The sequence below is a fragment of the Eretmochelys imbricata genome, chromosome 16 (genome assembly GCF_965152235.1).
Source record: "Eretmochelys imbricata isolate rEreImb1 chromosome 16, rEreImb1.hap1, whole genome shotgun sequence".
In the NCBI taxonomy this organism is placed as follows: domain Eukaryota; kingdom Metazoa; phylum Chordata; order Testudines; family Cheloniidae; genus Eretmochelys; species Eretmochelys imbricata.
In genome coordinates this window covers 18,586,629-18,599,850 of record NC_135587.1, presented here as the reverse complement: position 1 = coordinate 18,599,850, position 13,222 = coordinate 18,586,629, and the positions used below count along the sequence as shown (strand labels likewise).

At 45.8% G+C, this 13,222-nt stretch overlaps 1 protein-coding gene across 1 annotated transcript; it reads left to right on the top strand.

Moving 5' to 3' along the window:
* Positions 1-382: 382 nt before the first annotated feature.
* MYMK (myomaker, myoblast fusion factor) lies at positions 383-12,031 on the top strand. Its single transcript, XM_077836188.1, has 5 exons — positions 383-517; positions 2,631-2,745; positions 7,274-7,422; positions 8,697-8,813; positions 11,885-12,031. Exons 1-5 carry the CDS (start codon positions 383-385, stop codon positions 12,029-12,031), a joined length of 663 nt encoding a protein of 220 aa, XP_077692314.1.
* Positions 12,032-13,222: the final 1,191 nt, after the last annotated feature.

Sequence of the window (13,222 nt, the reverse complement as noted above, 5' to 3'; positions counted from 1 at the left end):
GATGTTTTGCTTGGCGGCACAGGGCATTTGTCCCCATTGAGCTCCAATGCGTTTCAGGAATGTTAAAAAAAAAAAAAAGAAAGAGAATGTGAAGACCATTTAAAGGGCAAGCCATCAGCAGCTGTGCCATCTTCCCCTTCAGCTGCTGGCACGTGTCATCTGCTGACATCACCTAGAACGAACCCAGCATCAGGGCATTTAAATTTTAAAGCACACTTGCCACAGCTGTTTTCACAACACTCTGTAGTCCTACTTAGAGCTGCTCCCTGCTGTCCTTCTGAGTTCTCTCTAACCAACTTTCTTACTGATTTTTTTAAAAGGTTTTATTCCTCTGAATAATAATATTCCTCCGAGTTCTCCTGTGATTGTCACCCATCCCTCAATGGGTTCACTAGTTGCCAAGCTTCTCCTCCCAACTATCAGCAGCCTGGTCTTCCTCCCGACCATCAGTATTGCAGCCAAGCGAAGATTCCACATGGAAGCCATGGTTTATTTCTTCACTATGTTCTTTGTTGCGGTAAGAATTCCTTCTGTTTCTTTTGTTGGCAATGTCCTACTTTACCCCTTTTCTGCGGAGTCTCCGTTGGGAAATAAACATGCAAGTGGGCTGAAGGATTTACAAAACAAACAAACAAACAGGAGTCTTATGAAATACTAACGGGGGGAAACACCATACACTGGGGGGGGAACATAGCGTATTGCGTATCTGAAAAATACCCACTGTTGGATACGTCTTGCCACTGTGTATTGCCCTGAGTATCCTGAATGAGATTCTTCAGTTTATGATAACAAAGAGCAGTGATCATAGGGAAATATATTTGAATCCTTTATTGTAATTGCACATTTAGGGTGTGGTAGCATCTGTCGGTTTGTCCGTTACAGTTCATAAGTGGCCATCCCGTATTCTGGTTTTAAACTGTATTTAAAGTAAGTTGATGTTTTGTAATTTTAGACAAAAGCATAGAGTGGAATTATTGATTTTACGATAGCTGAATTATGGTGTAAATTAAAGCTGGGAAAGGGGGAATTTATGGAGTAGCAGAGGAAAGATTGAGGGAGATGCCACAGAGTTATCAAGAAAGATGATTATTAACTTTCCAGTCTGGCCGAACAGTCTTGAAATTGTACTAGCCTAGAGTGAAAATCTATTTGCCTTCCCTTCCCATGATAATAATGGGGGTAAGAAGGCTATTTTGTTCACATGCACACACAGAAATAATTAATTCACTTGCTCTAGTCATGCAGATGAGTAGGACTTTGCACAACTGTTCACTCTATTATTATATACACACATTGTTTAACTATACAGAATAGAATTCGCATCATCAACCTAGTTACCTTTCAGACACAGTGGGGATGAGTGTGGTATAAGAACCTGAACAGAACTGGATTTCTTCCACCATGCACAATAACTGAACTCATATAATATTTAGCCTTTTCAATCATAGATTTCAAAGCACTTTGTAATGGCAAGTAAGAATCGTTACACCCATGTTACAGATGTAGGGAAACCCAGGCCCTGGAAGGTTAAGTGACCTACCCAGCATCATCAAAGCACGTCGGTGGCAGAGCTAGGAGTAGCACACATGTCTCCAGATGCACAGTGCAGTGCTCCATCTGCAGGACCACGCTCATCCCTTATTATAAAGGCCAGCCTTGTTAACAGGGAAGAAAATCCTACTAGCATCTAAAAACCTACCAGACTGGCTAATAAAACTGTACCATGCCACGTAAACACATTTGGCACCATTTTAGGACCTATTACAACTCCCACTGAAGCCAATAGAAAACTTGCCAAGGACTTCGATAGGAGGTGGATCGGGCCCTTAGAGAATAATCTGAAGATGCAAAATATTAAAATGTAAGAAAAGGGAGACAGCTGCCAGGGCTGTCAGAGTATGTCAGGACGAGCAATGCAGTGATGCAGCTGCTGCTGCATTGTATAGTCCCACTCAGACTCCCCCACAGGAAATTCTTCAGCCCAGTGAAAGCATCTGTCCATCTTAGACAAGTGCTTCTACTTCAGCCAGAAATGCTCTCTCCAGCTCTCTCCTCCCCATCTCCAGCCTTCTCAAAGCCCAGCACCAAGCGGGGGAGGGGGGTTCTCTCAATGGCAAAAGCTGCCATAGAAAAGAGAATGGGCTGAAGAATTTGCAGCAATTCTCACCGTAAACGATATTAGTGTCCCCAGAGAGAAACGCTGGCAAGAATTGTGTCAGGTCCATTTGTTGCCAAATGGGTAAGAGACCAAATCAGGAGCGGAGAAGCATCTCAGAGCTAGCAGAGGGGGCGTAGTGGAGTCTAGTTGTCCGAGGAAGAAACTAGAGCTAGGCAAATACATACAACAAAAGAATTCCCACAAATATGCCTTTGATATTCCCAGTGAATTTTCTTTGCCTGTGCTCATACCCATTGTGCATGAAAATGTTTTGCAAATATTGTAGCGAATGAGTTTACGGGCAGGAACGTCCATTGAACCAGTGAATTTTAAGGGAATGCTGCAGAGCTTGAAACTTGCCCTTATACAGAGAAACAGCACAAAGGCCTAGGCACAGTGTAAGTCCTGTTTAGGCTCAGTTGTGGCTGACCCCTGCCTTGGTAATGTGCCTTTGAATTATCCTTTTTAATAGATTTACCATGCATGTGATGGACCTGGTTTGTCAGTGCTATGTTTCATGCGGTATGATATCCTGGAGTATTTCAGCGTCTATGGGACGGCTTTGTCCATTTGGGTGTCACTGATGGGTAAGCATGAGTCTTTGTCAGTTCTTAACATGTTGCAATATTTGTGGGTTGGTGTTTTAGGGTACAGGACTTGTTGGTGTCTGTGTCACAATGGTTAGTGGGCTTCAGTCATGAGAGAGATGCTGTCCCCTATGACTCCCAATTATAGGAGCCAACTTTGAGATATTTCCTTATGGAACCCAACCCAAGCTGTGGATTCCTATGATTTGAATTGTGCTAGGGCCTCAGGCCTGTAATCATAGGCCAGGGTCCCACTGTGCTAGGTGCTGTACAAACTCAGAACAAATAGACAGTACCTGTCCTAAAGAGTGGCTGGAAAAGCTCTGGATCTGGAGACAAGCACTGATTCTTGACAGGTCTGTTTAGGTATTTGTACCACATTCCTCGCCCTGGAAGCCAAGAAGCCCACAGATGGATGTCCACCACCATTATCAACTCTTAAGCAAATCTTTTTATACCAGGGCTCATTTCTTCAAACTCTGGCAAACATACATAAGCAAATCAAAACTCATTTCTTCTAACAAATAAATCCCCCTGATTTATCAGGACCTAATTTTGGCTGTGAGGAAATATCAGAGCATGTTGGGAAATGGAAAAAATATCTCATTACCCTTTTTTATTTAAAATCTGTGGGTTTTGACCGTTTTCATTTTTTCCTTTCCCCCCTCCACCCTCCCCCCACGCCATGTTTCCCATTTCCCTGCTTTCTTTTTCTCCCTTCTTCCATAAAGGGAAAAGAAAGGGAAAAGAAAAAAAGAAAAACAAAAGACTAAATTTTCCCTCTTTGATACGGTCAACACATTCTTTGAAAAAACTTTTTCACAAGAATTTCTGATTTTGGCAAAAAGGCCAGTTTTCAACAAAAAAATGTTTCATTCAAAAAATTCCAACCAGCTCTAGAATATATATTCTCTACCTTGATTCACGTGAACGACTGACAAATCACTCAACTCTACCAACCTTCCCAATGCTCAAGTGAGAGTTTACAGTCACATTCCCAACATGCCTTGAGACCATTTTATCCCCAACTCTCTGGTCTCTTTTGATGGAAGGATGACTTGGCCAACATGGCCCTTCCAGGCCAGGGTATCCAGAGTTTATGCAGCATTTACACAGAAAAGGGGGACTGGAATACTTCACCCCCCAACTAGGAACATGATAAACCTTCTGTATGTTAAAATGAGTGTGGGAGAAGTTAATCACAAATATGGTTGAGCTCAACAACAGTTTGAATATCAAGGGAAGGGTTCAGCTTGGTTCCTAGTCTATCCATCGTGTGTGTAGTCTCCTTTGTGATGACTTTAAAAAAATAGGCAAATAAGATTCCAGGGCCATTCTCCACTTGATTAGAGCAATTTCAAGGTAAATGAGTTTTAATCTCTATAACTTGGCTGGTTGCAGCTCGGTTGAACTTGATTGCTTTACTATTGAATTTTACAAAAAATAAAAAAATCAGAACTAAGAGGTTTAAACTATTGACCATCAGGGAAACAAATTAAAATGCGGACATTTATCCCTGTAAAAATGTGATCCAAGGACATAGAAGGTGTGGTGACTGAAATGTGGGATAGCTTTTCACCATGTTGCTTGTAAAGATTGAACACACATGTGCGTACGTACAGACCCTTGGGCATGTTTCCTGGAATGCAAATCCAGGACAGCCATAACACAGCTGGGTAAGCTGGAAAAGCATGGAGCCCACTGGGATCCATAACTTTTAATCAGTTATTACCTGATTCTGTGCTAAACAAAAGCCTCTAATAATTTACTTGCACTGGCGACTTCAAGTTTCCAAACTTCAAGCAGGTGTCTGTGCAGCCTATGCTGCATCCAGAGCGAGTTAGCAGGATTCAGATCTTAGGGTGGACAGGGCCCGAATAGTCCTATAGGATCACATGTAGAAGATGGTGCAAAGTCATTAGGGCTGAGGGCTCAAAGTGAAGAGAATAAGGAGGAAGCTAGAGATCCTACCGTGCCTGACCATTGGCTCAACTGGCTCAAGTGCCTTGGCCTGTCCACCTGGAAAACTGAATATTACGTTGTTCCCCAGGATCTCCTGGGAAAGTGAATTCAGCCACCACACCCTGAAACCTCTAGAGTTTGGCTGGCACTTGCAAAGTCAACTAGGGGAATTTAGCTACACAAGTCCCACATCCACATCCACCCTAATTGAATTGGCCTCGTTAGCACTAAACCCCCCCCCCCCACTTGGTAAGGCAACTCCCATCTTTTCATGTGCTGTATATTTAGTCCTGCTTACTTGTATTTTCCACTCCATGCATCTGATGAAGTGGGTTATATCCCACGAAAGCTTATGCCCAAATAAATTTGATAGTCGCTAAGGTGCCACAAGGACTCCTCGTTGTTTTTACAAGTCCCACTGAAATTAATGGGAGCTGTGTGGCTAAAGTCACCATCATCCTTGGAAATCTTAACCTTTGGGTAAACTTTTCAAAAGTGTCTAAGTCAGGCAGGGCCAAACTGTGGCTCGTGAGCTGCACACAGCTCTTTTACAGTTAAAGTGTGGCTCGCGGAGCTCCCCCTCCACACACAACCATTCTCTATCTACCAGACTGGGCTGGGGGGAGCTTGGGGTTTCTGCCCTGCAGGGAGGGGTGTCTAAGGGCTTTAGCCCCACAGGGGGCCATCAGAGCAGAAGCCCCAGGCCTCAGCAGATGCCACCCCATGGGGTTGGCTGTGCGTGTGTTGCGGCTCTTGAACTTCTGAAAATTATTGTATGTGGCTCAGAGGGTCAGTAAGTTTGGCCACTCCTGATCTAAGTGATTTTGAAGCCTAATTTCCATTTTGAAAAGGGACTGAGTCCCTTAAGAGCCTAAATCCCTTTGACTTTCAATGAGATGCAGGCTCCTGGGTGCCTGTGTCACTTAGAAAAATGGAACTATGTTCCTAAATCTCTGAGATACTTGAAAAGTTTTACCCTTTGTCTCTTTCTGCAAAGGTGCCTCGGAGAGCCACACACAAGAGAACTCTGAGCCTGTGAGCCCTTGTCTGCACAGCTGTGGGTCACACTTGGTGTGGCCCTGAAATAATCGTGCAGTTTATATTCCCTACAGATAACCCAGCAAGTCCTGTCTCACACTAGGGTACTAAAGAACTAGATGGGCCCAAGTTCCGCCTGAACAATTAACAAGATTTCTGCTGTTTGATCTCCTCATAGCACTTTACTGGGAAGAAATGATCGTCGTGGCTAATATTGTTAGCATGTCTGTGTTTGTACAGCACCTAGCACATTAAGGTCCTAGCTTATGACTCAGGCCCCTAGGCAGCACAGTAATACAAATAATTAATAATAATCACAATTATGTCACGCCACCATGTGGAACAATGGGAAATATCCACTTTGTGCCACTGCCCCGCACAATACAATGCAGTCTTGTGCTGTTCCAAACCTTAATTGTTTTGACAGACAAGCAGAAAATATCAGAGGCCAGCTTCCTACTGCTTCTCTCGGTCTGTAATTGATGACTTGGGGGAAGGAGGTAGCCAGCTACACAGTGCTAACTGATCCAATCCTGGGCAGTTTGTCAGCTGGGAAAGCCGCCACGTGAAATATTATAAAGCACTGAGTGGGCCATCAGACTGAATGAATATTCCTAGCCCTATTTGTTCTGCGTGCAGAGAGGGCCAGGTGCTGTAGAACGAGCTGGTCTTAGATTGCTCCATTTTAAAGTTGTTCTTAAAAACCTCTGATGGCAGTGATTCTACCCCCTCCCTTGGAAGCCTGTTCCAGAGCTTAACTACCCTTAGAGTCAGACGGTTTTTCCTACTATCGGACCTAAATCTCCCCTGCTGCACATTAAGCCCATTACTTCTCGGCCTACCTTCAACGGACGTGGAGAACAATTGATCACCTTCCTCTTTGACAACAGTTGGTGTTCCCTGTGTAAGATACGTCTAGGAACCTCAGTATGTCCCCACTGCGCCGAAATGCGCCCCAAAGCCCTGTCTGCAGCTAGAATCTCACTTTCTGGGAGACAGCTTTGCGGCATCTCCAGCTGGTGTCCTGCTAACCTCCCCTTAACCCCTGCTTGCCTGGAGGCAAGGAGCTCTGGTGATCTCAGTGGTCTTTGAAGCTATCTTAGATGCGACACTGTAGGTGATTATCTCACCTCTGACTAAAGCTGCCCCTGGTTAAGAAGGAAGGAAGGAAATGAACTGGAGGGTAGAACATTTTCATGAGACATTAAATTACCCTTTTTTTATCTCAGAGAGCCTGGGAGTCAGGAAATCTGGGATCTACTCCTAGCTCTGCTAGAGGTTTCCTGCCCACCCTTGGGCAAGCCACTTTGCCTCTCTATGCCTCACTTTCCCCATGCACTGTATAATAACACCGACCTAATAGAGGAGTGGTGGGGTTAGGGTCAAATTCTCAGGGCTTCCATCAGCCATGTTTAGCCCAAAGTGAACCCTTGGATGGAAGGTGCTGTAGAAACACCAAGTATCTGGAGCAAATCAAAGCAATGGAAGATTAGATGCTCTGATCCTCACTTTGGTTTGTGCCTTGCAGCTCTGGCAGAGTTTGATGAGCCTAAAAGGTCGACCTTTGTGATGTTCGGCGTGCTCACTATAGCAGTGAGGATTTACCATGACCGATGGGGATATGGCGTCTATTCAGGACCAATCGGGACGGCCGTCCTTGTGATAACCGTGAAATGGGTAAGTAAGAAGCCAGCTGGCCACTTCACATGGGCTAAGTCACTTCTGGACAGAGAGCTGCAAAGTTCTATCCACCACGTCAGTCCCATGTAAGCCCTGAGGTCTGCTTGTACCCACCTCTCAGCCTACCATCAAAGAACAAATTGGGAGTTTCCCAGTAAAGCTTTCAAGCGACAGAGAAGACACTGCAGGGGGAATAATTTTCTTTTCTAAACCAAAGTCTGCTGCACATTATGACACTGGGGCTGGATTCAGAAGGGAAATGGAGTTATTCTGTATTCAGTGAAAACGGAAAGCAGGCAAATAACAAAAAGCTTTTGTGATCATTGCCGGATTTGATTGGTCTGAGCCACTCTAGCGGATCTCATGTTCTTATGTTTCTAGTCATCAAGAATATATTTATGGAGTTTTTACAATAACCAAGAGGCAGTGTGGTCTGGTAAATTGCCCTGAAATCAATGGAAGATTTACCTAAAAACAGGTGGTACAGCAGAGCCATAATTCTGGTGGAACAAACTCAGGTCTGATTCTGTTTTAAGACTACACAACGTGGCTTCCAACTTCTGGGGGTGACTAGAAAACAGTGGCCTTCCAAAGGGCATATTATGCAGCAAACCATAGGTTGCCACGAGTCAGATTTATTAAAGAGAGCGTCAGAGTTATTAGAGAGAGAGAGTGTGTGTAAAATTGATAGAACAAAAACTGTGTAAGGACCAAGCATCATGGAAAATTCAGTGAGCCCAGTCCCAAGTTAATAATGTCACTAACCTTCACTTCTTTATTAGTATTTATTGTATTACTGTAGCCCAGGGGTCGGCAACCTTCGGCGCGCAGCCCAACAGGGTAATCCGCTGGCGGGCGGCGAGACATTTTGTTTACGTTGACTGTCCACAGGCACGGCCCCCCGCAGCTCCCAGCGGCCGCGGTTCGCCATTCCCAGCCAATAGGAGCTGCAGGTTGGGGTGCATTGTCAGAATGATGTGAAGGCCTAATAAAAAGGGATTTGCTGTGGCGAAGGGAAAAGTAGCCAAGTGCCTGCCCACACTATACCTTGCTCTACTCAAGACTCACTCTTGAAAGCAGCAAACAAGAGCACAATCTTCTCGATCTCATGTCCGGTCCCAGGCGTTAAGGATCAAAGAGAGTAACCCAACCAGCCAGTCACTATCAGAGGTTTTGCTTGCTTTGCTTTTTAATTGCATGGGATCTTTCAGAAGCTGAACGAGATTGAACATGGGGTGAAAGGGCTTCACGTGCTTTCTGTTCCCTTCCAGCTGCAGAAGATGAAAGAAAAGAGAGGCCTGTACCCCGACAAGAGCGTCTACACACAACAGATAGGCCCAGGCTTCTGCTTTGGGGCGTTAGCACTCATGCTGAGATTCTTCTTTGAGGTACCTGTCTGCACAATAAATTACAGTGATAATGACAGGGTGTGAAGGAGATTCCCAGGGTAAGAGGATCTCTGGCTCAAATCCAACCCAGGCCAGAATTCATCTAAAATTATTGCCTAGTCAGCAGGTCTTAGTCTTAGTCCAGGTGCCAGCGGACAGGTGTCCATTTCACATACAAAAACCACTGCCAGAGGCTCACCTGAGCAGACATTGTGCTGAGTAGTGATTTAGGTGCCTACATCCCTGTTTTGACTCCCTGCAATCCCCAAGACTCCCGCCAAACTCTGTAGGTGCCTAAACTCACTCGGCACCTAAGTGTCAGGTGAAAGGTCCCTCGGTGCCCATGTTGCTGCCTCTGAACATGCGCGTGGCTGCCTCACCCTAAAAGCATCTTGAGGCCTATCTCCCGCCTAAACCCCAGAGCAACTCGCATACCAGGGGAAGCCGGGCATTCATCCACCTAAATCATATGTGGGGCCCAATCCAGTAGACATACGCTGAGGCCACATAATGGATTGGACCCCCTACGAAATCCTGCTGAAGAAGGAAGGGGTGGGGCCACTACCTAGCAGTTAGAGTGCTCACCTGGACTGTCGGAGATCCAGGTTCAATTCCCTCCCTCGTCGGCATCTCCCATTGGCTAGCTACATGGCGTTCTGGCTTTTGCGGATTACATTGGCCCCTATCTTCCCCATGCATTGTATTGGATCCTAGGTGCCTCGCTCAGGCTTTGTGGATGGCAGTGTTGTTTTCTAAGCATCTTAAAGGTGGGCTCTGCAACACTGCGTATTGCAACACCTAAATCCCTTCATGGACCCCACCCTTCTTGCCCTAACTCACGGCACCACAAGGCCCTGAGGAGCTCTGCCAGAGGTGCTAATAAGACTATTTAAATGGACGGCTTCTCACAGTGGGCATGCCACCCTCTCATGCAGCTCCCCACGGGAATGCCTTCAACCCCAGCTCACTGAACGGCTTAAAAAGGAGGAAAACTGGTCTATTAATAGAGCCCTGCAAATCTGCAGATATCCGCCTTATATCCACGGATATCCATGGACTATGTTTGCAGATTGCGGATCGGATGTGGATACAAATTTTGTGTCTGTGCAGGCCTCTATCTATTAATTATAACCAGAGTTGGGCAAAGAATTGACAGCGAATCATTTAGTTGATGAAGATTTTTTTCATCTCTTTTTCCATTGGCAAATTGTCTGTGAACAGCTCACAATTTTCTCCAGTGGGGGGACCTCTTGAAAATCTGGCCCTGTGTGATTTAGCCAAAGGTCAAAACCCATATCAGTGGCAGAGTGAAGAACAGAACCCAGGAGTTCTGATGAAGGGCCTGATCCAATGTCCACTGAACTCAGTGGAAGGATACTGATTGACTCCAATGGGCATTGGATAGGGCCCTCAACCTTCTGCTGTAACCACTAGACTATACTCTTTTCCTGTACAGAAGGCCCTACGTCACCAATGTCCATGAAGAAAAGGGGACATAACACTCTCGACCCTGCCTCTCGCTGAGCATGTGTTCAGCCCTTGGGTTACTGCCATTTTGTGCATTGGGAGCAAATCGATACGACTTCACAGGGCTGCCAGAGGATTATTTTTCAAAGCTTTAAGTAATTGCAACTTCTAGCAGAACATAAAAGCGTCACTTAGCACAAATTCCCCTCCCCACAATCCACAATCTCCTCCTTCCTTCTGCTTGAGCTTCTCCTAAGCAGTGTAATGAAACACTTCATTCAAGAGCAGAGAAATGTGCAAATCAGCCTGTGTTAAGTCCACTTTACTTTTCCACGGCTGCCTGTTTAAGGCTGGAAACCTTTTTCAGCACTGAAGGGAGGCAGAGGTCTCAGGATCTCATTTCTGGGCTGGTGGGTGCGACCGGTATTGCCCAGATGGCCTGTAACAGAAGAGGGGACGGGTAGGACGTGTACACAGAGCATTTATCAGTGATGCTCCTCGAAGGGAGAGATTTTCCAAAGAGCTCAGTGCTCCCATTGAGGCACCTGAATAAAGGCCCCATTTTCAGAAGTCCTCTGCATTCATCCTGGCCAAAATAGAAGCCAATCTCTTTTGGAAACTTGGTCTTGTTGCGGAGGCAAACCACACTGGGCCAGGTAGTTGTGAGTCTATTTGGACACAGCTCCTTTGTGGGAGACCACGAGTTGCAAATATGTTCACACCATAAGGGTGAAATTACACCAGAGACCAGCCTGATGAGGGCATATTCCATGTCTATGGGGATTTGCCAGTACTGGGTCTAAGTTCAGGCGTACCAAAGCAGTAGAAGCCTGCTGTACCATCTTAGGTGAGAGGTACTGCAATTTCTGGCACTTTGGGCAAATCAAAAGGCTTTCACAGTGAGTTGCTAGATGCTATACCATGGTCTCCTAATCTCAGTGCCCCAAGCCATGCTGGCATCTCTGTGATACTGCACACAGCAGATCTCCAGAGCTTCCCAGACAGGAGGTTCCAGCAGCAACAGCCACCCAGAGCTCAGTGAAAAGTGCAACAAATAGTTCACCTCCCTTTTGTTTTCACTTTCTGTGAGCATCTGCGTGACTGGTCTTTACTAGCATGAATAGCCCTCAGAGCGCAACCTTTCAGCATGCACATCCAAGCATCAGCAGAGAGCTAAATATAGTACAGTGGCAGAGAACTCATTTTAAATCTGGTTTCTGCAGCAGGCATTCACACCAGAAATCCACTGACGGGCCTGATCCAAAGTCCACTGAAGTCAATGGAAAGACTGCCGCTGACTTCAATGGGTTTTGGATCGGGCCCTATAAGAGCATTGCTCATCCAGTCAGGGAACAGAAATAATACCATGTGATTTATTTGACCAATCGCAACTAAGCAACACAGCTTGAATTTCAAATAGCAAGGCACTGAATGAAAAGGGAAAAAGACTGAATGGGGTGCCAGGGCAGAGAACCATGGGATTAAATCTGTCCTGTGTGTATATGAAATACTCTAAAATTTCAGTGATGTGAGAATCTTGAACCCAGAGAGGATGCAAATCCTCCAGCAGTGGAAACTCTCACTGACTCTCTCTTTGGTTTCAGGAGTGGGATTACACCTACGTGCATAGCTTCTACCATTGTGCTTTGGCCATGTCCTTTGTCCTGTTGCTGCCCAAGGTGAACAAGAAGGCAGGGAATGGGGGAAACCCCGCCAAACTGGACTGCTCCACTCTCTGCTGCTGTGTGTGATAAGAGTCTCCCCCTGCCTGGAGGCTGGGGCGCCTGTATCCCAACACGCACCTGTTCGCCACCTGGAAGGACCCTACGAAAGTTATGCAGCCCTCGCTCGTTAGTCCAGTGGGGATTGTGACCAGAAACAAGCTGCCAGCTCTGAAGCTTTTTTCCCTGCGGTGGAAAAGAATTCCACTGCCACCCCCCACACCAAAATGCAGGTTGTTACAAATTTTTAATTTGCTGATGAACAAAACTGGTCCTATTCAACCTGAAAGGCCTTGTCCCTTGGCCATCATTCATACCAGAGGCTTCCATGTGTCCATGTAGCCAGCTGATAACTTTCTCAGTAACTGTGTGTATATTCCCCAAAGAGAAACTTTTCTCCACCTTAGAGAAGTCCTGACTAGCAAGTGATCCTGTCCATTGGCTACTGAGTAAATCCAGCAGGTCTTTGCATCCCCTAGAGAGTTTGGTGGGTCACATATCCCCATGGGGCATCACATTTCGTTTGCCTTTGGAAATGAGCGTTAATGTTGCACTTTGCACACTTGCAAGTTTGAGTTTGCTAAACCTGAGTGAGTGGGGTTTTGCTTTTTGTAACACTGAAATAACAGAGCCTGTATTTTTGCTAGAAATTTACTATTTTATTTACACCTTCTCTTAACATTATATGTTTAACATGTTGATTTTGTAAGTATGGCCCAACCGAACCTTTAACACTGTGATTTGGGTACAGAGCAGATACCAGTGTTGTGGGTCACACAACTATCCTAGCCTTAATGTCATTATTAGATGTTTAGAGAGAGCCACGGATGTACAGGGCACCTTACAGACAGAGAGGAGACAGAATCTCTGCTCTTGAGAGCTTACAGCCTAAATAAGGCCAGACAAACACAAGAGAAGACAAATGTGCAGAAGAGGGAGAGGGGAAGATTTGTGAGGAATTGCCTGAAGAGGAATGTGAAGAAGGAGAGAGGACCAAGAGAGACTGTCCCAGGCATAAAGAGCAACATGACGATTGGCTCAGAGGCCATGGCCCTGAATGACCGAGGAGGCCAGCTGAATCTGAGGTTATAGACACCCTAGATGGGAGAGGATCTGAATCCAGCCTACTGCTCTGAAGGTCCTGCGGGGGCACTGGCAGGGTGCCGGGGGGACACAGGTAGCCTAGCTTGGAACTCTGGTGCACAGAGCCTCCAGGTCTTT

What these genes read in the sequence shown, in the direction of transcription:
- MYMK (XM_077836188.1), top strand. Translation starts at nt 383, where the DNA reads ATGGGTTCACTAGTTGCCAAGCTTCTCCTCCCAACTATCAGCAGCCTG. An exon ending in TCACTATGTTCTTTGTTGCG is followed by an intron (nt 518 to 2,630) that starts GTAAGAATTCCT and finishes CCTTTTTAATAG; the next exon opens with ATTTACCATGCATGTGATGG. An exon ending in TTGTGATAACCGTGAAATGG is followed by an intron (nt 7,423 to 8,696) that starts GTAAGTAAGAAG and finishes GTTCCCTTCCAG; the next exon opens with CTGCAGAAGATGAAAGAAAA.